The 25909-nt window shown below is 47.1% G+C and overlaps 13 protein-coding genes across 13 annotated transcripts; 6 read left to right on the top strand and 7 right to left on the bottom strand.

The window, feature by feature from the left end:
• Position 1: 1 nt before the first annotated feature.
• Positions 2 to 1316, bottom strand: N7483_013047 (uncharacterized protein; the record flags this gene model as incomplete). The annotated part of the gene is made up of 3 exons (XM_057096474.1): positions 2 to 351; positions 403 to 1233; positions 1313 to 1316. 3 exons carry the CDS (start codon positions 1314 to 1316, stop codon positions 2 to 4), a joined length of 1185 nt encoding a protein of 394 aa, XP_056942445.1.
• Positions 1317 to 1466: 150 nt separating this feature from the next.
• On the top strand, positions 1467 to 2974 carry N7483_013046 (uncharacterized protein; the record flags this gene model as incomplete). Its single annotated transcript, XM_057096473.1, has 5 exons — positions 1467 to 1486; positions 1553 to 1758; positions 1813 to 2114; positions 2237 to 2633; positions 2925 to 2974. The coding sequence occupies 5 exons, from the start codon at positions 1467 to 1469 to the stop codon at positions 2972 to 2974; spliced, it is 975 nt and encodes a 324-aa protein (XP_056942444.1).
• A 574-nt stretch (positions 2975 to 3548) lies between these two features.
• Positions 3549 to 5747, top strand: N7483_013045 (uncharacterized protein; the record flags this gene model as incomplete). The annotated part of the gene is made up of 11 exons (XM_057096472.1): positions 3549 to 3744; positions 3801 to 3940; positions 4002 to 4073; positions 4138 to 4298; positions 4354 to 4447; positions 4522 to 4671; positions 4721 to 4898; positions 4953 to 5164; positions 5218 to 5432; positions 5492 to 5581; positions 5642 to 5747. 11 exons carry the CDS (start codon positions 3549 to 3551, stop codon positions 5745 to 5747), a joined length of 1614 nt encoding a protein of 537 aa, XP_056942443.1.
• Positions 5748 to 6397: 650 nt separating this feature from the next.
• Positions 6398 to 8937, bottom strand: N7483_013044 (putative rhamnosidase B; the record flags this gene model as incomplete). The annotated part of the gene is made up of 4 exons (XM_057096471.1): positions 6398 to 7544; positions 7596 to 8314; positions 8366 to 8842; positions 8908 to 8937. The coding sequence occupies 4 exons, from the start codon at positions 8935 to 8937 to the stop codon at positions 6398 to 6400; spliced, it is 2373 nt and encodes a 790-aa protein (XP_056942442.1).
• A 292-nt stretch (positions 8938 to 9229) lies between these two features.
• Positions 9230 to 9904, bottom strand: N7483_013043 (YdeI/OmpD-associated family protein; the record flags this gene model as incomplete). The annotated part of the gene is made up of 1 exon (XM_057096470.1): positions 9230 to 9904. The coding sequence occupies one exon, from the start codon at positions 9902 to 9904 to the stop codon at positions 9230 to 9232; it is 675 nt and encodes a 224-aa protein (XP_056942441.1).
• A 283-nt stretch (positions 9905 to 10187) lies between these two features.
• N7483_013042 (uncharacterized protein) lies at positions 10188 to 12322 on the top strand (the record flags this gene model as incomplete). Its single annotated transcript, XM_057096469.1, has 5 exons — positions 10188 to 10394; positions 10449 to 10658; positions 10724 to 11214; positions 11267 to 11494; positions 11548 to 12322. The coding sequence occupies 5 exons, from the start codon at positions 10188 to 10190 to the stop codon at positions 12320 to 12322; spliced, it is 1911 nt and encodes a 636-aa protein (XP_056942440.1).
• A 259-nt stretch (positions 12323 to 12581) lies between these two features.
• On the top strand, positions 12582 to 14127 carry N7483_013041 (Protein kinase domain-containing protein; the record flags this gene model as incomplete). Its single annotated transcript, XM_057096468.1, has 2 exons — positions 12582 to 13002; positions 13070 to 14127. 2 exons carry the CDS (start codon positions 12582 to 12584, stop codon positions 14125 to 14127), a joined length of 1479 nt encoding a protein of 492 aa, XP_056942439.1.
• A 922-nt stretch (positions 14128 to 15049) lies between these two features.
• On the bottom strand, positions 15050 to 17005 carry N7483_013040 (GMC family oxidoreductase; the record flags this gene model as incomplete). The annotated part of the gene is made up of 3 exons (XM_057096467.1): positions 15050 to 16441; positions 16537 to 16880; positions 16945 to 17005. The coding sequence occupies 3 exons, from the start codon at positions 17003 to 17005 to the stop codon at positions 15050 to 15052; spliced, it is 1797 nt and encodes a 598-aa protein (XP_056942438.1).
• A 709-nt stretch (positions 17006 to 17714) lies between these two features.
• N7483_013039 (MFS transporter) lies at positions 17715 to 19473 on the bottom strand (the record flags this gene model as incomplete). The annotated part of the gene is made up of 2 exons (XM_057096466.1): positions 17715 to 19053; positions 19115 to 19473. The coding sequence occupies 2 exons, from the start codon at positions 19471 to 19473 to the stop codon at positions 17715 to 17717; spliced, it is 1698 nt and encodes a 565-aa protein (XP_056942437.1).
• Positions 19474 to 20990: 1517 nt separating this feature from the next.
• N7483_013038 (uncharacterized protein) lies at positions 20991 to 21263 on the top strand (the record flags this gene model as incomplete). The annotated part of the gene is made up of 1 exon (XM_057096465.1): positions 20991 to 21263. One exon carries the CDS (start codon positions 20991 to 20993, stop codon positions 21261 to 21263), a length of 273 nt encoding a protein of 90 aa, XP_056942436.1.
• A 91-nt stretch (positions 21264 to 21354) lies between these two features.
• Positions 21355 to 22845, top strand: N7483_013037 (uncharacterized protein; the record flags this gene model as incomplete). The annotated part of the gene is made up of 4 exons (XM_057096464.1): positions 21355 to 21564; positions 21701 to 22191; positions 22251 to 22324; positions 22388 to 22845. The coding sequence occupies 4 exons, from the start codon at positions 21355 to 21357 to the stop codon at positions 22843 to 22845; spliced, it is 1233 nt and encodes a 410-aa protein (XP_056942435.1).
• Positions 22846 to 23259: 414 nt separating this feature from the next.
• Positions 23260 to 23894, bottom strand: N7483_013036 (carboxymuconolactone decarboxylase family protein; the record flags this gene model as incomplete). The annotated part of the gene is made up of 2 exons (XM_057096463.1): positions 23260 to 23689; positions 23746 to 23894. The coding sequence occupies 2 exons, from the start codon at positions 23892 to 23894 to the stop codon at positions 23260 to 23262; spliced, it is 579 nt and encodes a 192-aa protein (XP_056942434.1).
• Positions 23895 to 24850: 956 nt separating this feature from the next.
• Positions 24851 to 25369, bottom strand: N7483_013035 (serine hydrolase FSH; the record flags this gene model as incomplete). The annotated part of the gene is made up of 1 exon (XM_057096462.1): positions 24851 to 25369. One exon carries the CDS (start codon positions 25367 to 25369, stop codon positions 24851 to 24853), a length of 519 nt encoding a protein of 172 aa, XP_056942433.1.
• Positions 25370 to 25909: the final 540 nt, after the last annotated feature.

The following is a 25909-nucleotide window of genomic DNA, read 5'->3' as shown; positions in this document are numbered from 1 at the left end:
CTCACAACGGGACTACCGGTTGTCTTCTCTGTGGTGGACGCTGCCATCGAAAACAGTATTGCCCATTCTTGAGCGCACTGCGTCTATAACGTTCGCCCGGTCGGAATTTGGCTTCTCCAGTTGACGTCTTGCTGAACTGGAAGGGCACATCATAATCTGGAGGGTCTTGGAATGCGGGCCATGTAATCCGCTTGGGCGCATTAAGATAACGTTCCATGCTCCCGTTTGTTCTGTTGGCTATCCAGTCATTCAAGAATTGGCGGAACTCAGAGACATCACAGTCTGGTTCGCGGTCGCAGGTCCATTCAATGTTTTGAATCATATCAATTTTGCGGTTCCAGTGGGGAATTTCTGCAAATTGTGGATTGTTTGTAATGATCTCATGTAGTGTTTACACAATACCAGTCACGTCGTCTCGACCTTCCAATAGGCCATCCTGTCCACCAGCGGCGCAATCAAAATCGAACAGAAGAATATTTTCACTCTCAGGATCGATGAGTAGATTCCGAGGTGCAATGTCTTGGTGCATAATTCCAAGTTCAAAATTCAAGAAATCCACAACTTGAGTGAGCTGCTGTAGCCATTCCAATCGGAAAGGTTTCTTTGGATCGCTAAGGCGTCCGCCCGGTATCCATTTTGTGGTGAATCCAATGATTCGAGACTCTTTGTCTTCAAGGACGATATTATCAAATGGTACGAGATTAGGATGCGGTGGGAGTTTGCTGATAATATTCATCTCTCTCCAAGAACATTCTAGCTGTCGGGGTAAGCGAAGTGGGTTGAATTTGAAAGCTACCCTCTGGTCATTATATGACAACAAGTCAACTCCTGGACCAAGCCGACCAATTTCATGGAGCTGTGAGAAGTAAATTTTGGGACAATTTACAAGGTGCTCGCAGAGTGAAAAGGGCATGTATGCAGCAAAAGCCGTTTCGTCAACATCCGGATCTGTCGAGACCCCAGTAAGAAGCCCGTCGCTGTCGATTGTGATTTCGCGAACATCTGGTGAAAGATAATCCAAAGATTGCGCAAATATTGAGGTCTCAGCGTCATCCTCTGGCGGAAAGAACTTGCTTGGACCTTTTATTTTGATGAAACGCAGCTGATCCCAGTCCCACAGGTTACAGTGGCACTCAGTTGCAGGGTCGTCTACATCGCCAAAATAGGCCTGACTCAGCGGGAAAAAAACCTCTCCTCTGGGCTCAATATGGTGAAAACAGCGCAACAGTGGGTCTTCTCGAAGTCAGGTAATGGGAAAGTCTATGATAGAGGCTCAAGAGGCGGTGTATAGAAGTCCCTTAAGGGCCCTAACCCATTTAGGAAATGAAGGTTACATTTGATATCTATGTGTAAGTGGGTGGAGTTAGGTGTGTAATCAGGAGATCATACCACTTGCTCTTCTTATAAGAACTCAATCAAATCGATTCACTCCGGCCACAATTCCTATCTCCTTGAGCCATATTGCAATGATTCCACATATCTTCATGTAGGTATCCTCCGCGGGAGTGACACTCAACCTGAAAGGTTTCGATATCTAACAAGACCATGACAGCACCGGTGCAACAGGATATGTTGGAGGAGACTTTCTCCACGTCATTACAGCAGCCCACCCAGAATGGAAGATTTCAGCATTGGTTAGAAACAGCGAGAAGGCTGCCAAGCTTATCAGCGAGTATCCAACAATTCGCATCGTCGCTGGTGACTTTGACTCAGTCAGCCTTATTGAGGAGGAAGTGAAGGATGCCGATATTGTTTTCCGTATGCTCCAGCCTTCATGTTATAATTTTCACTGCCAGCGTACTAATTCCCTAGAAATTGCGGATTGTGATCACACTGGAGTCGCAAGTGCTATAGCAAAAGGAGCGACACATCATACCACCGACCGCCCATGCTGGGTGATTCATGCTTCGGGAACAGCAAGTTTTATCTTTGAAGATATGCGAGAGAAAACCTGTGGGATCGAAAGAACAAAGGAATACAACGACTGGGACGGGTTGCACGAACTGCTCAATTTGCCCGACGATGCGTGTCACAGAGATGTCGAAAAGATCATCCTTGCAGCCGGTCAAATGGATCCACAGCGCATTAAGACGGCTATTCTGTCTCCTCCAACTGTATATGGGCCTGGTCGTGGCGTGATTAAACAGACCAGCATTCAGGCTTACTTCCTTGCTAGAGAAGTCCTGAAACGGAAAAAGGGCATCATTCATGGTGAAGGAAAAACGTCTGGAGCCAGGTTCATGTCCACGACCTCAGCGATTTGTTCCTTTTGTTGGGTGAGGCTGCGGCTGCTGGAGGTGGAAATGCCACTTGGGGAAATGAAGGCTACTATTTGTCGGAGATGGGTTCATATGCCTGGGGAGATGTCTCAAGAGCCATTGCACAAGTCGCTTGCGAGAAAGGTTATATTCCGACTGCTGAGGTCACGAATCTTGAAGAGAATGAACCTGTGGGAGAGACTTTGGGTTATGGCTCGCTGATGTGGGGATCAAACAGTAGAGGAACTTCAATTCGAGCCAGGAAACTGCTTGGATGGACACCTAAACGGCCCACCCTACTGGAGGAGATTCCTGGAATTGTAGATGGACAAGCCCGGGCATTGGGGATAGCAGCCCTGGGAGGTTTCAAGAGTCGTATGTAAATGATTCAAGTACGCGGTGGAAATAGGTACAGATTTTTCTTGAAGAGCTGGTAATCTCTTTGACATAACATCCCTGTCGCAGTAGGATAGCCTCAACAGAAAGAATTCCGTTTTCAATACATGCGATACTCCACCTGGGCAGATACCAATAACGGATATGAAAGTCTGGGGCAACACAATCCGGGGAACCCCACATTTCAGAATCATCCCAAGACCAACTTTTTATCCGCATTATTTACCCGGAGATGTATCTTACACATGCATGGCAATTAATTACACATAGTTACTAGCAGCGATGCGTTGATGAGCGTGGGCCTCGGTGTGGCGCTCTAATAGCTCTATGACTGGTCCGATACCACTCACCTGTCGCCAACCCAAGTTCAGCGTTTGAATATTTTACCGAGCTTTGAAGCTTTGAAGCTAAGAAACTCGAGCTAAGCTCCAACCGATGGATTTGATTTCCTCCGCGTCTGTCACTCACTTTTTCATTAATCCTTCGGGCAAGGTACTACCGAATTGTGAGCCAATCATATGGGTCCTTCTCTTTCACAACTTGAAATATAATCCAACATACTCGGTTTGTCCTCCAAATCTGGATGTTGTCGGGGATTGAATCTCATTTCCAATAACCGCTGGAGTTGAAGGAGAATGCCGACCCGCGTGGCATATGTGATTTCCTACACTGGTATGGAGGTAGCTTCGGAGGCGCCTCAACGCGCCGCAAGCTACTCGTTGATTGGCAACGAACCCCGCATTCAATACCCCGGAGGGGGCTGAGCTAACATCTGAAAGTGACTAACGCTCAAGCTCACTTTTCTTAAAGAGTGGATGCCTCTGAAAATTTCATTCCATCATCGACTGGCGAACACGATCACCATATCCCACATACCTTATCTCGAGACCGAACATGGAGGAGGCAAAGGCGAACAATGAAACTGTTGAGGATGTTGCCTTGGATAATCTGCAGGTGGCGGAACCCTCTCGGCCCCATGTAATGAGGTCCAAGGAGGATGGGCTCTCAGTATGGCAGAGTGTCTTGCGATTCAAAGTCATGTCAGGGGTTGCCATGGCTGCAGCATTCAGTGCATCTTTGGATGGATATCGTAAGGCGACCTCTCATGTATCTTCCTTAACGATCAATTGTCTAACAAATTTCTAGAAATCAATCTCAACGGCGGTGTTGTTTCCAACAAAGGGTTCATTGCCCAATTCGCAAACCCTGGAAAAAGCGCGATCGACGGGAAATATGTCTCGGCTTGGGGTGGTATCCAGTCAACAGGTCAAACTATTGGACAAATTGTGAGTATGTTTGAGACTCAAACATTGGAATAAGTGTCAGAAATACTGATTTATTTTATAGCTTTTGCAATATGTGACAGAAGCTTACGGCAGAAAGATCGCCTTGTATGTAATTTGGGTTGATCTTGTTATTGTGAGTGGTCCATCTAGAAAGACCTACCAGATTACCATTGCACGGAGTCTGATTGAAAATCCAGAGCGTGTTCATAGAGTCATTCGCTACTCACTGGTATCACTGGTTGATTGCCAAGTTATTCTCTGGGCTGGGAGTGGGTATGCTTCAATCGACTGTTCCGCTCTACTTGTCTGAAATTGCTCCCACCCAATTGCGTGGATTCTACATCAACGCATACAGTTTGTGAGTGACCTTTTACTTTTCATGAAGAATGATTGATTTATGCTGATGAAACTAGCTGGTTTGTCATTGGCCAGTTGTTTGCTTCTGTAGCACTCAACAGCTTGAACTCATCCGACCCTATGGACTTCCGGACTCCGATTTACACCCAGGTAAGAGCAGTTGAAGATTACACAATTCATCACATTAAAAATCATCATCTAATCTCCAATGAAATTGTTCACAGTGGGCGATGATCGGTTCCATCATCATTATCTTCATTCTACTTCCGGAGTCACCATGGTGGCTAGTGAGCAAAGGCAAATTTGATCGTGCGGCAGATATGATTCGCAAATACAACGGCAATATTCCTGGATTCGACGTCGATGAACAAATTGTAAGGACTAAGACTAGTGATAGCATGGACTTTGCTAATCAGAAGACAGGATATCATGAAAAGCACCGTCGAAGAGGAACGCCAAGCTGCGGCGCGAAACGCGGAGCTTGGACAATTTGCCGTGTTCAAGGGTCGCAACTTCATTCGCTTCATTATTGCATCTTGGCCTAAAATTACACAACAATTCGTCGGATTGGCACTTTTCAACAGCTATGCGACATACTTCTGTACGTCATCAGCTGGTCAACTTCATTCTGTATCAATACTAACTATTCTATTAGTCCAAACAGCGGGCAGCAAGGACCCTTTCCAGGATACGCTCATTCTGTCATGTGTACAGCTCATTTCAATGCTTCTTACTGCAACACTTACCGATCAATTTGGTCGTCGACCATTAACCGTATACCCCTACGCTGTGACAGTGCTGTCAGTTTTAAGCGTTGGAATCATCGGATGCTTTGACTACGCTAAACCCTCTATCGGTGCTTTGCTAGTAAGTGACGTTTTCAAGATCTTAGCCTGATGCCGCTAAATTTGAAAAAATAGATCTTCTTCACTGCCTTGGCCTCATTCTCAACAACTGGCGCTTCGGCAATCGGATATGCCTATGCCGCCGAAATTCCCCAGCAGCGTTTACGAGCTCAAACTGCCGGTTGGGCCCTTGCCCTGTCCAATGCTATCTCAGTGATGTTCAGCTTCTGCACTCCACTGATGATAGATAATGGTGGTGTTTCAAACTGGGGTGTGAAGACAGGTTTCTTGTAAGTTCATTTGATTAAGACCGTGGATGATATTCACTAATACTTGATGAAAATTGTAGCTTCGCCGGAACTGGTTCAGTCGCAGTGGTTATTGCTTGGTTTATCCTGCCAGAAGTGACCCGACGTACACCTGCAGAAATCGATGAATTGTTAGTTCCCTCGGCGTCCCTCTATCACTTTGATTGAACTAACAAATGTCGCTTTAATAGGTTCGAGAAGAGAGTCAATCTCAGGAAGTTCAAGGGATATGTGACGGAAGTACAAATGCACGCAGACGAGAATCAGGATCTGCAAAAAGAAGTACGTGTCGCTTGATTGTATGGCGAAGGTCGAGGTCTCCACTGGCAGGGAGCCGTGTCCCTATTCTTCAATTTTCAGTTTATTTCTAGTACTGGAGTAGCTTCTGGGGATTCAAGTATCTGGGACATCTGGATACTCACGAGATTATCAATTCAAGTTTTCATGTTCAAGTTTGTGGATTGGTATGGATGCCCGCAAACTTGGAAGATATCTTACTAGTAGTATATAATGATTTGGTTAAAAACGACATCAATTCAGGTAATAATACTAGTATTTGACTAGTTATTAAATCATGGAGCTGATGATTCAAATGCTCTCAGGCCCCGGCACCTGGGCTTCGCGTTGTATTGACAAATTTTCTTGACTCCATGTTCACGGCGACTCGGATGATCACCTGAAGTTCAAGGTGCCAGTGTTTCAATGTTGGGATATCATCTTAGCTTCTTGTGACATAGGCTATTACATACATATACAGTATTATCAATTGATGTAAATACTAGTCATTCGAGTTATTCGGAAATTTTATCTTCATCACAGCCTGTGTTTAATTTCCTCCCTCTCGCTTCCACCCTTGTCACTGCCCACACAAATGTGCAGGTATATGTACAGTATAGGTATGGGATATGTCAATACCACCTCAAGCCGACTCATATGAAAGTTCAAGGTTATCTATGACACCATGATCTTTCAATTTCCCCTCCTGGTAACTGACTGACAACCAAAATAGCCTTGGACAACTGAAGTCGCACTCTAATGTTCTTTTCATCGTCAGCAGCCCATGAGACTGATGCCAAATTATCACGACCCAATGGAACCTTAGCCTCAATAGCCGGACCGAGGCTGAGACGAGGCTTGAATAATATCTTGGAGCATCCAGGCTCGAGAGGTGAAACACCAGCAACTTCTGTGCAGTACTCATAGATTGGAACACTTCCCCAAGCGTGACAATCAGAGCGTTGTCGGACGTCGTCCTCCTCCCATGTAGTTAAATTATTCGCGAGCATTTGCCTCCATGGTGCCCACATAGTATCCCAAAGTTCCTCGTATGCACTTCCTTCTGTCATTGCGAGTGCCCGAAGAGCGTAAAACCGCATCATATACGAGCATTTGGAAAATTTGGGATCGTTGAATGACGTGAGAAGGAGCCGCTCAATTTCAGATGGTTGAGCTGCGCCTGACAGGACAGCAAAAACTTGACAGTGCTGGGAATAAGACCCATCATCCGCCACATCTGCTGTTGAGTCGGTAAAGTACTGCCCATCATAACAGTGCTTTCTGATCGCCTGCAGAATAGACTCCGCACGCGACTCGTATTCAGCTGCATTTCCTGGTCGACCTACACCCCGAACAAGCCGGGCGGCCTGCATGAGTACGTATGCATAAAGCATGCTGAAGTAGGTATGTCTGTTCGACTTGCGACCTGATGTCGGTACCCCCTTATCAGGATGATCATCGGTCGCACCCCATGTTGTAACCCAGTCAACGTATTGCCATACATCATCGGGCATCCCGCTGACCAAACCAAGCTCGTCTACATGGGAGTCGAAGAAATCGAGAACCCCATCAATGCGAGGTAAAAATGACCGGGAGTATCGGGTATCTCCGAAGAAAAGATGGTGGTCGCAAATTTGCAGAATCCAATAAAGGGAAAATCCAGCGACGATCTGCGGAACGTGTGATGGGAATCGAGATTGGGTAAGTCCTTCAGGTGTGATGGAAGCCCCAAAGTTTGTGATTGCCTGTCGCATCAATCTGTCATCACCTGAGAGAAGATAGTGGAACAGACCAACAGAGCGACTGTCACCAGAATACCTGTAAACAATTAGTCTTGAAGCTCATATTTGACCTAGAGGGGAGATTTACTGGAGTTGCTCGTAGAAGGGGCAGTCAGAGTAGCCATCAAACATGCAGTTTCGCAAGGTTCGAATAGAGACATCCCAAATCCCTTTACTGGTTGGATCGCCCGGATTGCTCCAGCTAGCCTTAACATCCAACGGATAGTTGACTTGAGTCCCCTTGAATGATGACAGTAGAACTGCCTCCGTTCCAACGGATACTTCAAGTCGTAGGATCCGGAACGTACGAAACCAAAAGGGCTCATAGACCGTAGATTCTGTGTGGTGTACCTCGAGTGTTACATCGTCATATGGTCCCAGAATGTGCCCTGTGGATGCATCCAGTCGATCGGCCTTGGATCGAAAGAAGGGATATGAGCGAGGCTCCAGCTCGTATCCTTCGGAGTAGGTAGTTCGAAGCCTAATTTCAGATGGCTTGTCGACTGTGTTGAACACCCATCGTAGAAAAGCAGTTGCATGGACATCTGCCTGCAGCTCGAGAACATGACGGGATCGGGGTGACAGTGTAAGAGAGCGTTTGTGGGAGAAGAAAGATGTCCAATCTTCAGTTCCGATATCGCTTTCGCAGAATTTGACGATGTTCATCGTCATGTCGGTCATCTCGGGTGGTGGAATGCAGCGAGAACGTAAACGCCATGGTGGAAGTTCTCCGTTGACAGATTTGATATTATATGGAATTGGCGTCGTGGGTGTGATAGGGGCGACCGGTTTGATGCGCTCACTGATCTTTAAGATATCGATGAGCAACGGAGTAAATTCACGTTGAGAGAAACTTACATGAAGAAAGACGTCATCCACTAGTCCCATTGGAAATTCCACACTTTCGTCCACCAAAGCTTCCCAGGATTTCCGAGCTTCCAGATTCACAGTCTCCGTGGCTGTCTCGACACTGCCGATGATAGTGAATCCCGGCATGGGTGTTCTTTCAAACGGCATAGCCCCTCGAGATGAGGCAAAGTACCGAAGCACAACGAATGTGATCTCATTATCCCCAGCTTGAAGGTAGTTTGCGATATCTAAAGTGTCATAGTACCATATTAATGGACTTCCTCTGGAGGGTCCGGTAGCCACATGTTCTCCATTGACAAAGAGTTTGTATCTCGTATCGGCGGAGAAATGCAAGAGAGCTCGACTAGCAGAAGAGCTCAGGTTGAACTTTCTGGTGAATCTTACCAGCCGCCCTGCTGTATTGATTGGAGACGAATCAGCCCAATCAGAAACCCAGACCCAATTGGCTTGAAGACTGTCAATAGTCTATTTCAATGAATGTGAGCTTCAGCTCAACAATTGATAGCCGCATAGATCTAGGATTCACCAACCTTCTGCTCTGCCTCTGTTTTTTTCTCCATGGTTTGTGACAATTTTGATGTGTACTCTTAATCAGCTCATTGATAATTTAGAACGCTTGAGTTTTCGATTTGTATCCCCGCATTATAGCTTTCAAGTGGGGAAGCTCAAGCATCGGAGCTGTTTACCCCGAGCGGGAGAAAGGGTTTTGCAATATAACCGACCGGGTGTCGGCGTATGAAAGCTTCGGCTAAAAGTGAGTTGATGATGGATTCAACCACATAAAATCAATGCCCTGGAAAACGTCAAATTAATCTCGGCCTTTGTCACTCCATGGCAGGTTATAAACCAAAGTCAACGTCGAGTTCGTTTTGAAGCAGAGCTTGTGGTAGATTGATCGAGGCCATCATCCATTGGGTCCTTCTGCCGTTTTCTCGCAGACGCAAGAGAATTGGGGTGTTGTTTCTGAGCTAGTTGCTGTACTAAAGTCTCTATGCGCTTTTCCCGAGACTTGACAGACGCTGTTTGAATGCGCCATAGTACAGAATAACGATTAGTCTTATTCAATGTCTTAAAAAAGGTGTCCGCCTCTGGCGATGCAGTCAGTGCTGTACGAAAGTCATCAGGGACGCTTATAGTAGCAGGACCAGCATAAGCCCGCTCCCACCTCCCATCAGCCTTCGCTGCTTCGACTGCCGCCAACCCTGCTGGGCGCATTCGTCCATTCTCGATCAATTTGGTGACTGTATGCACATTCTTTTGCGACCAGATACTTTTCGCTCGGCGAGGAGTGTATCTCACTAGCCACCAATCTTTATCGAACCCATTTGCTCGTCCGTCGATCCATCCAAAACACAATGCTACTTCCACAGCCTCTGAGGCAGATATTGATGGGATCCCGGATACTTTCTTCGCAAGTTTGAGGTAGAACCCCTCGATATTTGTATGTTCACGTTCAAGAAATAGTTCAAATTCCTCACTGCTTGGGAACGGGTATATGGGAAACTCTGTGGGGAGTTTTGAAGACATCGATAGAAATTTATGTTAGAATAGGTGATGTTTCTCGTGCATCTAAGGGGTGGAATTGAATTATTCCAAGGTTTCGATAAGACGATAACACAAAGATAAAGGAGCGATAAGATACGACTCCGCATTTGTTCCTTAAATAGACCCAGGAATGACATCAGCCACAGCCAATTCAGGCTCCTTCATTCATTCATCCATTCGTTTCAATAAAGAGCAAGGTATAAAAGGAATTTTAATTTCCTCCTCAAAGATTTTCACAGTCTTTGACCTGGTCGGACATCTGATAATGAATCATGGAGAAACCCACTCTGGAGAGTTGAACGAGGCCAATGGCTCTGCCCCAGTTCCTGAAGGAAGCGGACCCCTGGAACTAGTGAGGAATGGACCTTTACCCAAGACACAATGGAAACAGTCTTCTCGAATCTTTGAAGAGAATCTGGCTCAGGGGATATCCAATGAGGATGTATGGATGCTTCTGCGCCGATTTAACAAGGTTCGTGATTCTCCCCGCCGAGGGGTTGAGGGGTCTCAATGTTGACACGAATAGCAAATATACCATGTACGAGCCGTGAAGGATGAAAAGGGCCAGAGCTTAGATCTCAATCGTGTGGACAATGAAAGGTTTCCCCCGGAGAAACTGCGCATCACAGTCGAGCGATTTTACACGTCCGTGATCGTTGGTGTGATTGAGTTCTTTAGACATGTTACTCGACTGCGATCTTGGAAAGAGACTGGGCGAACGTCCATATTTTGCTCGGTGGGCTATGTGCCCTTCATCAGAACCATTGAGGTACAGATATGCTAACAGCTGTTCTCTTCCAGGTCTACTTTGTGTCCTGGGCTTCAGACCTCCTCCTACCAACGATTCTGAGTACCATTGCCGCTCTCATACTATTTCCTCCACTTCGCTTGATCATGTTCCCTATTGGTGCACCGCCAACAGTTTCAGATGGCTCATCCGAAAATAATACTACAAAGAACCAGCCTGAATCCCTGGACAGTCTTACGGGCGTGCCGGAAAACCATAAGGGTGAAGCTGCGGAACAGGAAGCGAAGAATCTGATCGATAGTATCGCGGTTGTTGCAATGGAAAGTGCTGCTGCTAAGTATGGCCAGACAACGGTTGAGGGAGCCTCGGATCAGCATCTCATCGGTAATGGATCAGAGATCCTGGAGGAGACTCCAGACACACCACCAGGCGATGTACCCGAAGATAAGACCAAGAAACCCATAAAAGCAAAGATCTCGCATGGTACAGACAAGACGATGCGTGTATTGAGTGATATTACCGACGTTTATGAAAGATTTGCAAAGTATGAAGTTATGAATCCAGCAACGGTGCCTCCGCTCACAATCCTATCATAGCTCGCTCTCCCCCACGCCGCCATTTTTCCTTATCACATCTCGACTACAGTTAGCGGGTATATTGACCATAGTATCTGCTATCTTCCCATTTGTATCCAGCTATTGGATAATTAAGGGCATAGGATTCGCTATTGGTGGGGGCTTCTTCGGTGACCCAGTTATCAAGTATGCACTTGACGTCTTGGATCAGAAAATCCCGAATTGGAAGTCAAATTTGGATTTACAAAAGTTTGCCTCTCTTCATCTCTTAATTGAGATCGATTTGCTGACAGAGCTTCTAGGACCTTGTTGGCCGGTGTCCCTACCAATGCACAGCTTACTCTGACTCTGCTTCGAATCGGCGAGATCAATTCCGAGCCGCTGCCTCCTCCTCCAGTACCGGGTCACAACGATCGCGCATGGCCTATACAAAGAAAGAAGTCTCAAGGGCCATCTATGGAGTTGTCCAAACAGAAATCTGAAAATAACTTAATTCGATCCAACTCAGAAGGCTCTTTAGAGCCAAAGCCAAAGCGAAGGACGATGCTAAAAATACTGAAATTCATTCGCCGAACCATTGCAACGGCAATCAAGGGTCACATCGCGTTCGATCGAGCAATAGCTATTGCTGGTGCAGCTCATACCAAGAATCTAATCGGGATGCTCCAGAGAGGACACTTTTCCGCGACTCCCTTTGGACCTCTAAAGTTCGATGCAAAATTCGAGCGTAAAAGAGGAGCCGCAGTGATCGACACCTCGAAACAACCACCTGTACTATACTTCACCACATACCAGTCAGCAGGGCTAGACGATTTGCGAATTGAGAGTCGGAAACAAAGCTCAATCCTGTTTCAGATTCCAGTCACTGAGATCAAGGAGCTGAAGAAAACTGAAGGGCTTGGTTGGAAGCGGAAATTGATTGTCGAATTGACGGCTGGAAGTAAAGAGGCTGCCGATGGTCTTGTTGTCATCGGAGATGATCTTGGACAGTCTTATCATCTCACAGGGATGAGATCTCGAAATCAACTCTTCAATCGGCTGGTCGCCATTGATGCACAGTTTTGGGAAAGTCGTTAAAAGGCTGAATGAATAAAGTTAGCCTCACAGATAAGCATTTCATCTAATAGATGCTTTGATCCAACTTTATCTCCACGCTATTCTTATTTCTTTGACTCTTTGACTCTTTGATCTATTGATCTATTATTCTATTTCAATCACCGCTTTATATTGATGAAGGCCATTTTACTTTTTTCCAGGTTGTCAAGATATCATATTTAAGCTCCCAGAATCCCAGAGAAACGTTGTCTCCATCCATCAACAACTCCCCAGATTCACCATGTCTCTTCATGGTTCCCCCGCCATGCCCCTGAATGGTTCCTCATTAGATACCATCGAAAACTCCATGGAAACTATCGATCATCCCGAGTATCAGACCACCTTCTCCATTGCCGCTCGATATCTTCTCGATCCGCTTAGTAAACTATCACAGCAACATCCAACTCTTCATCAAGCTCTACAGGGCCGTCTAGAGACAGCATTCGCATATCGAAACAACGAACCTATTTCGCGATGTGAGCATACTGTATTTGACGGAGTGGAATTCGGGCGAACTGACGGCATGATTTATCAGTATGAGAACAACAGTGCACAGGTTGATTTCTACGATCCACCGGTCGACAACACCATAAATCGCATGGATGGAATTTGTAAAACTCTAGGAATCCGTCTGGAGATTTATGGTATCCTCGGAGCTGGTAGTAAGTATTAACTCCCCCCACTGAGTAAAACAGATTTTTGATTGCTAACTGCTCATAGCTTTTGGAGCTGTTTATCTGGCCCGTGAACGCCACAATGGATTTAGTGACCCTAATAAACTAAAGCATTTTGCCATCAAGGTCGAACCACATGAGACAATCAGTGCGGAGCCTGCTGATTGGGACCCAGTTCCGTTCTACGACAACGGAAACGCCGATTGTCACATTCCTACTGAAGCCTTATATCTTCTTTTCCTTTCTCACAGTGACCGGTTCCCGAAACTAGACTCGGTATATCTACATGATAGATTTCAGTCGATCGTCATGTCTGCATCCGTTGACCCGTCTCTAGACCGGCGATTTAGATATCCCGATACTGCCCGCCGATTCCCCCCGTTCACTGGCCGATATCTTATGAACAGTGACCATACACCTCTTCTAGATGAGATGCAAGCTTGCAAGGTTGCCTCACAACTTCTTGAAGGTATCGTTGAACTGGCTCAGATCAACCTAGTCCATTTAGATCTTTCCATCACTAATTTCCTTATCGATGCGCATCTTAATGTCCAGCTAATCGATCTAGGTCATGTCGGGTTTGGATTGGAGAGTGACGACTTCATTGAAAATACTTATTCCTATCTTCCTTTCCAAGAGTACCAAGTCTCGCCTGAGGTTGCCTGTTTTTTACTTCGACCGGAGAATCAGGATCGTAACTGGGAAAGAAGACCACAGATGGTCTTAAGGCTTCAAAATGATGTGCGCAAGAATATGATCTGGAAATTCGGGGTTCTTCTTTACGGCATTCTTCACGGATACTGGCCTTGGTATGACCCTCGAGTTCAACAAAACGATTTACTATTTTTTGATGGGCAGAGTAATGATGAAGTCCATTGTCGACGAATCAGAATGCTATATGAGGATCTACCCATTAGGGAAGATCTGTCGCAAGATTGCAAGGATCTGCTAACCCATCTCTTCCAGAAAGATCCGAATGATCGGCCATCTTTAGAAACTCTGGTCTGTTGTCCGTGGTTCTCTCAGTGGACCTATCAGAACCGTGTGTATGAGCGCCCCTTCTCACAACGATTCCAGAACTCCTTTTCGGCACCTGGTAGAGTACCAGGCTAAGTGTAAGAGTGACATAGAGAAGGGAATGAATCATTTATGACCAACAATATTTAATAATGCATCTTTCTCGCCTTCGCTTAATTTGATAAATGTGCACGTGTTTTTCTTAGCAATGCTTAAAAATCCTTTATCACGTATTCCTCCAGGAATTGAGGCATGAGGCTGAAACAGATGGCTCGGGGCTCGAGTCCTATTATAGTTTAGACCACATCCCGTTCTCGGGTTTAGGAACCCCATGTCGGCGAAGTTCCTTCTCATGGATTAATACCAATTATTTTAAGCTGATATAGTGTAAGACTACGTATTCTTTGCGACTAATGCCGCCCGCGCGCGCAGTATGTAACCCAGGTGGGTATTTCGGACCGCCGCTTTAATGAACCCACCTGGCAGGCTTAAGCTCAGTGAGTAGTTTTCAGTCTGACCAGAGGCATCTATTTGGCACCCAAGCTACTTCTTACCTGGAACAAAAGTAGTGCCCACCCTGATAGTAGCACTCTACGGTACAATAGGACTCACACTTTTTAGCTCGTGGGTTTTCAATGTTCTAAGCCTCAGCAAGTGCGAAAGATTGGTCTGGACATCTGGATGAATATGTATAGCCTGAGCGTACTAAGCAATATACCAAAAATAACTTGAATCATACGTTTTGCACAACGACGTGTCCAATTGACATTTGAATATGGATACTTTTGAGGCACAGCCTCAGACTCGATAGATACGAATAAAGACTCGGAGTATGCATATGTTCTAAATACTTAATAGCTAATCATCTACTACATACCTAGTAGGTACGGATGTATCCGGCTTCATGGACACTACTAGTTCGTTCGGACCAGCTCATAATCATGGTATATCAATTCGCTAATCTTCATAAACTTGTAATCTAAAGCAGCATATCCTGACTGGGCGGCAATTCAGTGGTTCACAGCAAGCCGCCTTTCAAAATGATGTCAGCTGCCTTCTCACCAATTGCATATGCAGTAGTGGCTGTGTTCGCGCCAAGGTTTTGTGGAACGATGCTCAGGTCCACTAGCTTCAAGCCCTCAATGCCATGAACACTGAGGTCAGCATCAACCACACCGCCATCAGCCAGCGCACCTATCTTGCAAGTACCCAGCGAATGCCAGGTAGTGCCGACATTCTTGCGGACCCAGTCCTCAATGACCTTGTCATCCTCTGCAGTGTATTGGATGTCGGAGATGTTCTTATCATTTGGCTTATCCAGCTTGACAAGTGCCGCGGCCGAATCCTCAGCAAACGGTGGATGCGCGCCAATAAACTCTCCGCGGTAAGCATCCATTCTGCGCAATATTTCTCGCTGCTTCTTGTACGCCCAAATGAGCTTCTTGACATCCAATTCACTGTTCAAGAATCCAGTCTCAAATGCAATGTCCGCGTCGATATCTGGGCTTGTGATGTGGACATGGCCTCTGGCGTAGGGGTAGACGGTGAACAAAGAGGTCGCAAGATATTGTCCTGTCTCAATAGTGGTCGGGTCACCGGGGAAGCCGCCCAACAAAGCCATTAGCGCCATGGGCTTGTTGGGGGTGGAGAGATAGTCCCTTGCGTATGCGGCCTCGAATTCAGGTCCAAGGGCAGTGACATCAGCCTCAGTGGGACGCAGCTTGCAGGAGGCATCTTGACCATTCCAGCCCATGATTGGGGCATTTGATTTGATTAACTCTTCCATGTTAATTCTACCAGCCAGGGGAGCGTCAAAGGTCTCGCTTGGCTCCAAGGCACTGTAGTATGGCTGAGTCAAGAGATGATGATCCTGGTAGTTCCGGCCGATTCCAGGGATATGGGCGACAACAGGAACGCCGGCCTTGTTGAGAATGGCTTCGTCGCCGAGACCGGACCTCTCGAGAAGCAATGGGGTTCCGAGAGCGCCACAGGAACCGATTACAAGCTTTCTGGCCTTGACGCGTTGAACATTGGTGTTGTCCTTTTGGAAGGCAGGGTTTGGCTTGAACTCAACACCGACAGCTCGTTTGCCCTCGAAAAGGATTTTGATAACTTTGGTCTCAACGAGGACGTGGAGGAATGGGTGTGCTCCATCTTCCAGTCTTGGATGCAAGTAGTTACTGGCGGCATCTTGGCGGCGGCCATCTGTGCCGACAAAGCGGAGGGCTCGTGAAACACCGTTGCTGGTGTCAAGGTCTTGAAGATCATTGACCGTCGGGTAGCCTACTTCGTTGGCGGCAGTAATGAATTGATCTGCCGCGCGCTCAGAGCAGAACGTTCCTTCGGACACAACAATAGGGCCATCTTTTCCATGAACAGAATCAGGGCCAGGGCCATGATACGTCTCAAGCTACGACGAGTAATGACGTGTTAGTCGGCACTGTAGTACAAAATATCAAGGCCACAAAGATAACAGAGCACAGCTTTAGCAATCTATTAACCTACCTTCTTTAAGAAAGGGATCATTTCATCTGCGGACCAACCGGGAGTGGCCCACGAATCCCAATCATGGCGTTGAGCGCGACTGTACATCATCAAGTTGATTGACGACCCTCCGCCCAGAACACCACCGGTTGGGACGCTCATTTCGCGGTTGTCCAACTGTGGCTCCGCATTTCCCTTGTAGAACAGGGTTGCGGTACTGGTGGGAAGAAGCGCAGTTGGGAAAAGCAACGGGAACGCAATCAAGTGGTTGCCCTTATTGTTCTGCCCACCCTCTATTACGAGGATGGACAGCGACGGGTCGGCATCGGCGAGCCTGGAAGCAACTACGCACGCCGCGGTACCACCTAAACAGAGAGAAGGAGCTTGTTAGTACAAAGTTATATGAGCATAAGATGTGGATGAACAAACCGCCGGCGACGATGATGTCGACCTCGTCAATGCCTTCGGGTAACTGAGTATAAATGCTCATACTGTTGGACGTGGATGTGATGGTGCGGGGGATGATGATGGCACAGTGGATGGGATCATGGTAGGCTTAATAGCTCCGGCTCAGTCGCCCGACTGGAATCCACCCTGCTGGCTGGCTTTGTTACCCACATGTGCGCTAACTGCGAGGGGGTAGTCGGCAACGGGCGTCTCAGACATGTACATGTGGCCGTATGTTCAAGTTTGTGGGGGCTGTATATCCAGATTCCAGCCCCCACAGGTAATGGGGAGATCCGTGGGTTCCCGCAACCTGGGACGGGATTCCCATAACAAGTCCCATTTCCGTTTAGCCCCACTCTGTCTCCTTTCATCCTTGGGTTAGTTAATTTTGAAATTCAAGTCTTTTGATCCCCTGGAGTTGCGACTCCTTCCTGTTTTTGTGTGTGTGGGTCTCTTGGGCCAAATTCTCTAGTTTTAGCGCTACGCCTTATGGGATGATCCCTGGCCCGTGCGCTGTTTGAGGCCTAAATTGTGATGCCTCGAGTGTCTCTTCCAAGTTACATGGGTTGTTTGCCATTTGCTACTCCAAAATCTACTGTGAATTTTGCTATGAGTCACTTGCTGTAATGCGGCTTTATAATAGATACGAAAAAAATCATGAGCAATTGATGTTTATTGAGAAGATTACAGTGGTATCATGCTAGTAGTAAAGTATGACGTAGATCCAAGTCAGCTTGGAGTAGACAAGTACATTATTGCAGGGTGGTGAAATCCAGCTTTTCAAATTTGAGAGGAAGGGCAATTAGGAAGGCAAGCCCTGCACCGAAAATGTTCAGGTAAAACACAGAGGCCACACTCTTTGTAACTGCGTTGGTGACCTCAGCACGAACATGTTCGGTCATCGTCGCGAATAGGTTACTTCCCACTCCATCAATGGCGCCTCTAATTTCGCTAAGGGGAACGTTTGGTAGAATATGCGATATCTCCTCCGTGGCATGGTTGATAAGAACAGATGTGGCGATGCCCAGTGACAAGGCCAGACCACCCATCTGCGCACAAGAGAAGAACGCCGTAACGTCCTTTCGTGTCGCTTGTGGACGCTTCAACTGGCCTACGGTATAGCCAAGCTGAATGACTGGTCCGACACCGAAGCCTTGGAGAACAGTATAGCCACAAATGGCAGCCGTAGATGTGTGCGTGTGGATGCTGGAAAGCAGGCCGTTGCTAATAAGGAGCAGTGTACTGGCCCAGATAAACCAGAGCTTGTACCACGGGAACTTGTGTAGAAGTCCTCCGCTTATGCCGGCACTGACCACCACAGATGCCACAAATGGCAGCGTGTAGACTGCGGAACGCATCGAAGAATCATGCCGCACAAACTGGAAAAACAGCGGAAGCGTGTAGATGGTGACGACAATGTCGGAAATTGCAACAATCGTCCAAATCCACAGGCCGATCATTAGTGGATCTTTGAAGAACTGCACAGGGAAGATTCGATCCGACGTGAGAATGTGGAATTTCTGCTGCAGCGCAAAAATGATCCAGAGCAAGGCAGTGACAACGTAAAGTGCAATCATCTGGCTGCTATCCCAGCTATACACGACGCCACCAAAGCCCAGCAGCATGACTGTCGACACGACAGAGCCAAGAAACAGCACAGCACCCAGATGGTCAAATGCCTTGACCACGCCCATGAACCCCAGAGACACGCTAGGGGGTGCCAAAGGCATGATCCAGATACACGCGGGGGCGGCAACAGCGGCAACGCAGATGTTGATATAAAATGCCCATCTCCACGTGGCAGGCGAATCAACAAACGCAGATCCAATAATGGGGCCAAGGATGGTTCCCAAGCTCCACGCCATGCCGACAATGTTGAGGTATTGGTTTTGTTCTTTGGCAGTCGTCATCCCGGTGATCATGCTAATGGTTCCGACATAAATACCGGAGCCGCCGAAGCCAGCCAGAGCGCGACCCGCGATGACAGCGCTAATGGACGAGGCTGAGCCAATGACCGCAGATCCTACTTCGAAGATAAGCAGGGCGGCGAGAAAGACAAATTTGCCGTTGAAGAACTTGTTGAGCTTCGCCCTGTGAACAAAAGTGTTGGTAGTCGGTACGCCAAATACGCTCTGGTGCTTGATTATCTTACCAGATAGGGTTGCTGCCAGCTTCACCCATGGGATATGCCACTGAAACCCACGGTAGCATATCTATACGGTTGCCAAATGTGTCGACAATGGCAGGCCGCACCGTTGCTGTCACTGTATTGTCGAAGGCGTACAGAAAAGTGGCCGACAGCAGGGCAACGTTGACAACAAACCACGCAACACCCGTAATCTTGCGTCCGGTCACACCATCGGCAGACGTAGAGGGTTCACTGGCGTCGATGTTTTGGTCATCGTAGATTTTCTTCTCTTCATCAGAGAATGAATGACTGGCGGTGGCAGCCTGTAGGGGCCTTTCAACATGGTCGCTTGTCGACGAAGCAGGTGTCTGTGTAGGCGGCATGATGCAGAGGGGAAAGACGGGGAGCTAACAACACAAACAAAGAAAAAAAGTAACGCCAGGAACGCAGGAAGCTCAGTCAGTGGGCGTTGCAAACTACCCAACTTTGACTAAACTGTGATCAGATGCAGCTAACACCACTTGCAGTATTATCTTGCTTTGGCGCAGCGCCCCTGGAGATAGCTCGATAGCTCGATAGCTCGATTGCTCTGCAGGGAAAGTGTGCATGAGAAGAGGTATGCTTCTGGCCAACTGGTATGCCTGCAGTCGCGTCGGAAGGATTCGGGTGGGGAATCAAATGTTCTTTGTTACCGTAAATCAGAACATACAGGAAAATTGGAATGGAGACCAGCGCCAGACTTGTATAGGCTTAGGGGCCAAGCCCGGGGAGAGGCCCAGTCCTAGAGATCGACGTCCCCCAAAACAACGAACATTAAATGGGGGAAATGGCTATGAATGGCCCCCAAATGGCAGGGTGATCATCCACTTGAGCTGTGACGTGTCATCGGGGAAAGTACCTCCTTTGATGGACGGTATTTTGGTTGTTTTTGTTTCTTCTTTTCAAAATATAATATAAAAATAAAAAAGTTGGGAGATGTAGAAAGATCCATAAGCATCCATCTTACGCATAAAATCTCGCACGGGGCAAGAGTGGACGGTTCCTTCCCGTAATCCAGTCAGAACTCAATTAGACTTGAGGCTGATCCCTGAGATGCTTACCAACAGGTAATAATACCTATTTATTTGAAATCCTTCCAGGGTTGTAAATTTCAGAATTCACCAGGATACTCCATCTGGGCAGTTATTGGTTGTAAAGCAAATAGCCCCCAAAATTGACAGGGTTCTGGACATGGTCTTGTGAGGGGAATTGACAGGGATAAAGAACTGGAACCTGGAAGGATTTTGTGGTGCAATGCGCTAATGTTGGGCCAAAAGGGACGCCTTATGATGCAGCCTGAAATTTCATTGGTGCAAGCATTGTATGTCGATCCCTATACCGCTATCCTGTTGGGGTAATGCATCCGTGTTGTCTTTGAGCGAAGTGATGAAAGTGATGACAGTGATGGAATGTGCCGCTATACGATCTACATTTAGTCTTACCTGATTAGAATCGCTCTTTCCAAATTTAAAGACTTGAACCCCGCGACCCGTGAGACCCACACTGTCTTCCCGTACTGGGCCAGAATCAAACAATCCAGCAAATCGAATTCAAGATTCAATGTTGGTTCAAGGATCAGCGGATAATATGGGTCCGGTATGTGAGTACAGGAATCGGCTAAATGATCAATGTGGATTCATCACCATGTTTTCAGATAAAAAGTGGCTAAGATGAAGAGAAGAGGGGAACCTTGCTTGGATGCCATTTTGTGATGAATCAACTTAGGTGTGTCCGCAAGGGCTGAAGTGGAAGGTTAGGCTAGGCTCATCTTTGGCTTGCCTGGCGATTCTTTACTTGAGAATAGCCCCCACACGAGGCACCCCAACGATGTAATCCTTCACGACAGTTTGCATGCTCAAGCATGGGAAATGGCCAAGCCTGCAGACAAGCACAGCGTTTCCGCCCCCTCCATGTCATCAAAAGGTTCCCGTGCTTGTTCACCAGCAATGCAGACATTCGGCTAGCCTCCGCTCAGTCCTACCCTACAATCTCGGGAAACTTCGTAGCGTCTCCAAAGCCTTTCCTGGGGGCAAAAACCATGACCATCTGCCCGCCGCTGACGGGTTATCTGTCTCTCAACCCATCCCGTCTGAATGAGGCCAAATCTGACATCGCAGCATTGCCTAAAGCGTGAAGGTGGCAAATATCCCCAATTTGAATCACTACTAAACGAATATTAGTCGCCTGTCGTTCCTCGTTACGATTTCTCTCCATATTGTCTACACATGTCTGAATCCGCTTCCTTGCCGCCCTCTGCGGCGCATGATGACATTTCCGGAGGCATCAAGGGTTTCTTCATTGTTGTCACTATTGTTACTATCCTCTCCATTTCGCTTCGTTTCTGGTCGCGGTATACCCGTAGCAATGCAGGACGCGGTGCTGGTAGACATACTCAGCGTTTTTGGTGGGATGATTGGGCAGCTTTAGCGGCCGTGGTAAGTAAATTTGAGATTGACCTTTCAAAATAAATATAAAAAAAAATCATGCTAGGAGAAGAGGAAGATCAGACAGAAAATAAAGACTACGAGCTATGAAAAGTGCTCCAGGTGGCTAACTTAATTTCCATGGCAGCCCTTTATCCTCGGCCTCTGCGCACTGGCATTTGCCATGGGCTACTTTGGCCTCGGCCGCCACGCTCAATTTGTTGAGACAAAGGATCTCTTCATCTTCCTTAGATTATTGTACGCAGTATACTACGTCTACGACATCGGCCTCTTCTTCACCAAGACTTCTGCCTTGCTACTTCTCTCTCGCATCTTTCCCTGGCACGCAAACGCCAAATGGTTCAACTACACCATTGTAGCTACTCACTGCCTCAACTGCGCATGGTTGACAGGTATTATCTTTGGGACCATATTTATGTGCAATCCCGTCCAGAAGGGCTGGAATTCCACGTTACCTGGACACTGCGGCACCACCAGCCACCTTTGGCTTGGAAGCGCAATTCCCAGCGTCATAATTGACCTCATCATCTTGCTCTTGCCCCTGCCGAAGATTTGGAGTCTAAAAATGACCACGAGGCGCAAGATGGCCATCATCGGTGTCTTCGTCATTGGTTACAGGTAAAGTGTTGGACCACGGCAATGGTTATCGCTTTATGCCACTAACCAAGAGCAAACAGTGTCATTGTTGTTTCCATTGGCCGGCTTATTACAGTGCTGCTGACTGGTAGTAGCTTGAACTCCGATATTACCTGTACGTCATGAGTCTTGTATCCCGGATAAATTGTCCTGTCACTAACATATTCGTTCTTCATAGGGTCGGTTGTTCATCTGGCCTACTGGGTTGGTGCCGAGGCGCCCGTCACCTTGCTATGTATTTGCCTGCCGCCCATGGCTGTGCTGGGCCGCTACCTAGCCAACAACTACTTTTCCAGGATGTCCAGTAAATTTAACAGTCTGTTCAGCTCCAACAAGCACAGCGACGGGACTGTGGGATCGCAGAGCTACTCTGAACAATACTCGCAGTCTCAAAATACTGCGATGCATTCAGGCTCCATAAACAAGAGCATTGACAATGACGGCCACAGCCTGGAGTCACAGGAGAGCTCTGCTCATTTATTTCCCCACGAACACGAGCATTATTATGCTGGCGCCAGAGCGGATGCCTCTTACTCTTTCCCGGAGAGTCATGGTAAAACCCCGACTCCAAACTCTGGCAATGATTTCATTCGTGTAGACAGCGTTGTGACTGTCACACAACGCTTGAGAGAATAGTCTGACTTTGGAAACTCTAGTCATTGTCTATTCAAATGTTTCGAAATGTATAGTGTTCTTCTTTCTTTGTTGTTTCTTTCTTTAGTTTTGACGGTAATCGCATTGATACCAGTTGATCTCAAGGGCTTGATGGCTCAGCACTTTAGATATATGGAGTTTTGTGAAAATTTTACATACTATACCATTCAAATGTTTCAGCCAAAATGTCTGTCTCCCACTGCACATGTGTGTACTGATCAAACTTGAAGTAAAATTTGGGATTCCAGTCCTTTCATATAGTAGGTATATGTCTGCATCTACTAGTAACAGGTGTTTCTCAAATAAAGAGTAAATATCCAGATGTCAATCTCTACTCGATCATAGTCTCTTCGTGTTCTGTTTGAAACTTAAATGTTCATTGCAACTAAACTACCATTATGCGTCCCTGTCGATCCATTTCTGACTGTCGCCATTGATCTGATCCAACAGTGCAACCCATCTGTAACCAGCAACAGTGTGTGCAATGCCAACAAGCTCAGACTTTCCCATTACCGACACGGCTTCTTTCCACGTCGCATCGTCAAGTGGCGTCTTGAGGTCTGTTAGGATTTGACCGAGGCGATACGCCATTGCCTCTTCGGCGGACAGATCTGCGGGGACTTTGCCAGCCAGGGCGTCCTCAAATTGCTCATGAGAAAGGCCGCACTTTGAGCCGATCTTGCGATGGCAGTAGGTTATATAGGGCACTTCCAGCACGGAGGAGAGACCAAGAATGGCCAATTCTCTATTGCGAGGCTTGACAGTGCCGGGTGCATACAGTGTCTTGGCGACTTCGAAGAATTGACTGACAAATGCTGGGCTATAGCTGTATGGAATAGTTAGCTTCAGTGGATTTTGGCTCAAGGAAGCGGGTTGGCATACCTCAATGATGCGTAACATCCAAGCAGAGAGCTGCCGTCTTCTCCAACCCACTGAAAAGGGATTTCATTGTGCATCACTTTCAACGCATCTTGGATGGTTTGTTTGGAAGCAGCGTGCTCATTCTCGTCATATGGAAAGCGAGGGGTCATGGTGAAAGCACAGTGATTCTGCCTCTTTTTCTTTTGAAGATAGATAAAAAAGTCAACTGTACCAAAAAAAGAATATAGATGTCCCCGCTCTCGAAGGACACTGAAGACTCACTCAGACTTAATCAAAATGCATCATAGTAAATGCAGAACGGCTCAGTTTTGGCCCCAAATATTGCGAGAACCCCCATAATGCGCAATAACCTATTATATCTCACGAGTGATGTTGGGATCTGCACACATGCATTAGTCTGCATGATTAGTGCAAGATCTCGAATGTCTTCGCTTTTTCCCCTCATCTCTTCCCCATGACGCGTTTCTTTACTTTCCATCAGCTGTCTCGCTTACAGAACGGCTCAATTTAGGCCCCAAATAGTGCGAGACCACTCAATAGTGCTTGATACCCTATATTATCTCGCAATTGATGTTGGGATCTGCGCTGCACGTATACTTGCATGAGGACCTAAGTCGCATTGGGCATGTCAACCGACATTGTTACGGCACATCCGGGGTGCTCGGGCCTTGTCCGGCGTTTACACGCCGGTAGGCTTGAACCTGGACCTGACCCACGTCAATCACATACCGTCCAGGCGTGAGTCAACTTGGGGCCATATGTACGGAGTACATCATGCAAATGTGCTGTGCGGGAGATGAACAGGGTATTTGAATCCCTCATACTTAATGGCCCCCACCTACGTATACACCGCGAGATATCACATATTTCTGGTTTTACAAAGCCTACCTCGGCTAATTCAAAATGTTGACTAGATGTACACTACTTTCTACTGCAGAGAGCATTGCTGATTTGTCATCCTGCAGCCGTGTTATTCTGGTAGTACGTATGTGGGGGATATACGTAGCAATAGCGGTTGACTTGGGGCTAGAATACATGAGAATGATTATTCTTAGGAACAATTTACCTAGCCCGACCTCCCCCTCTTTGATAGTTGGCCCTTGTTCTAAATGGGATCAGCACTACTCCCACCAAAGTAGCTATGTTGTTGCTTTTCAAGACCAGGCGGGCCAATCGCACGTCGTATCATATGAACAGCCTCGGTCAGCTTGGACAGTCGAGGAAACTCATGACCACCTTCATGAACAGACACAAAGGCTTGCGATGGATCGCATAGGCTAGCTATTGCAGCTCCACCGGTCGGGGCAGTCAAGTCATTTTGGCCCCAGATATGTGCGGTGGGCAGTTTCAGACATCCTGGGGTGGGATCAAGGCTAAGCTGTGCGAGTTCGGCCTCGCTGGAGGCAGTGGAGAAGAAGACGGCAAACCTGAACGGCAGCAGTTTCCCTTGTTGCCAATGCTGTAAGAGGTACAGGGCAGCCAGAACGGCCCCCGCAGAGAATGCCATCACACCGTCAAAGGGCCCCTGGGCGTCAACGTAGCTGCTTAACTGGTCCAGGACCACGGGAAGTGTAGCGGCGTCATCTGGGTTATAATATGCATAGAAGTCTTGATCTCCAGGCATTTTCAGGCTTTCAATTCCTGTATAACAGTTAGTAGAGCGGTTGATATCTATTCGTCATCAGGAATCGTCCCTTCAGCCATCGGAGCCTGCAGAGTGCCTTCCACAAACTCGTATTCAAGGTCGTCTTCTAACTCGTGGATGAGCGGTGCTGTGGTGGGTGCTAGTTTAGCGTACTGAGCCTGCGAAAAAACAGCTGGTGAGAGTCGAATTTACCAGTCTGCAGCTTCATTATCTGCGATGCAACGTAGTGTTAGGCCGGACATCTTTCTGCTTATTCGTAAAGAGCTGGGCCTGCAAACACCGCCTGCAACCTTGGAACCAGAGGAACAAAAAAAAGAACTTACAGCACTGTTGGTGCCATTACCATGAAGACAAATGATCCGCATTGTGAATTTTCGGTGATGAAAGTATATTGATAGATGTTAGTGTTGAGTGTTGGATAAAAACTAGGTAGTAGTGAGTGACAAAATTTGAAGTTCAAATATTACTGGACAGTGCTCTTTATTAGAGCACCCCAACCTTGGAATTGACTACGGAGGT

The sequence above is a fragment of the Penicillium malachiteum genome (genome assembly GCF_028827825.1).
Source record: "Penicillium malachiteum strain IBT 17515 chromosome Unknown utg000005l:1.0-9002435.0:326005.0-9005861.0, whole genome shotgun sequence".
Classification (NCBI taxonomy): Eukaryota; Fungi; Ascomycota; class Eurotiomycetes; order Eurotiales; family Aspergillaceae; genus Penicillium; species Penicillium malachiteum.
Note: the sequence above shows the minus strand (reverse complement) of the source record. Positions and strands in the feature narration are given on the sequence as shown.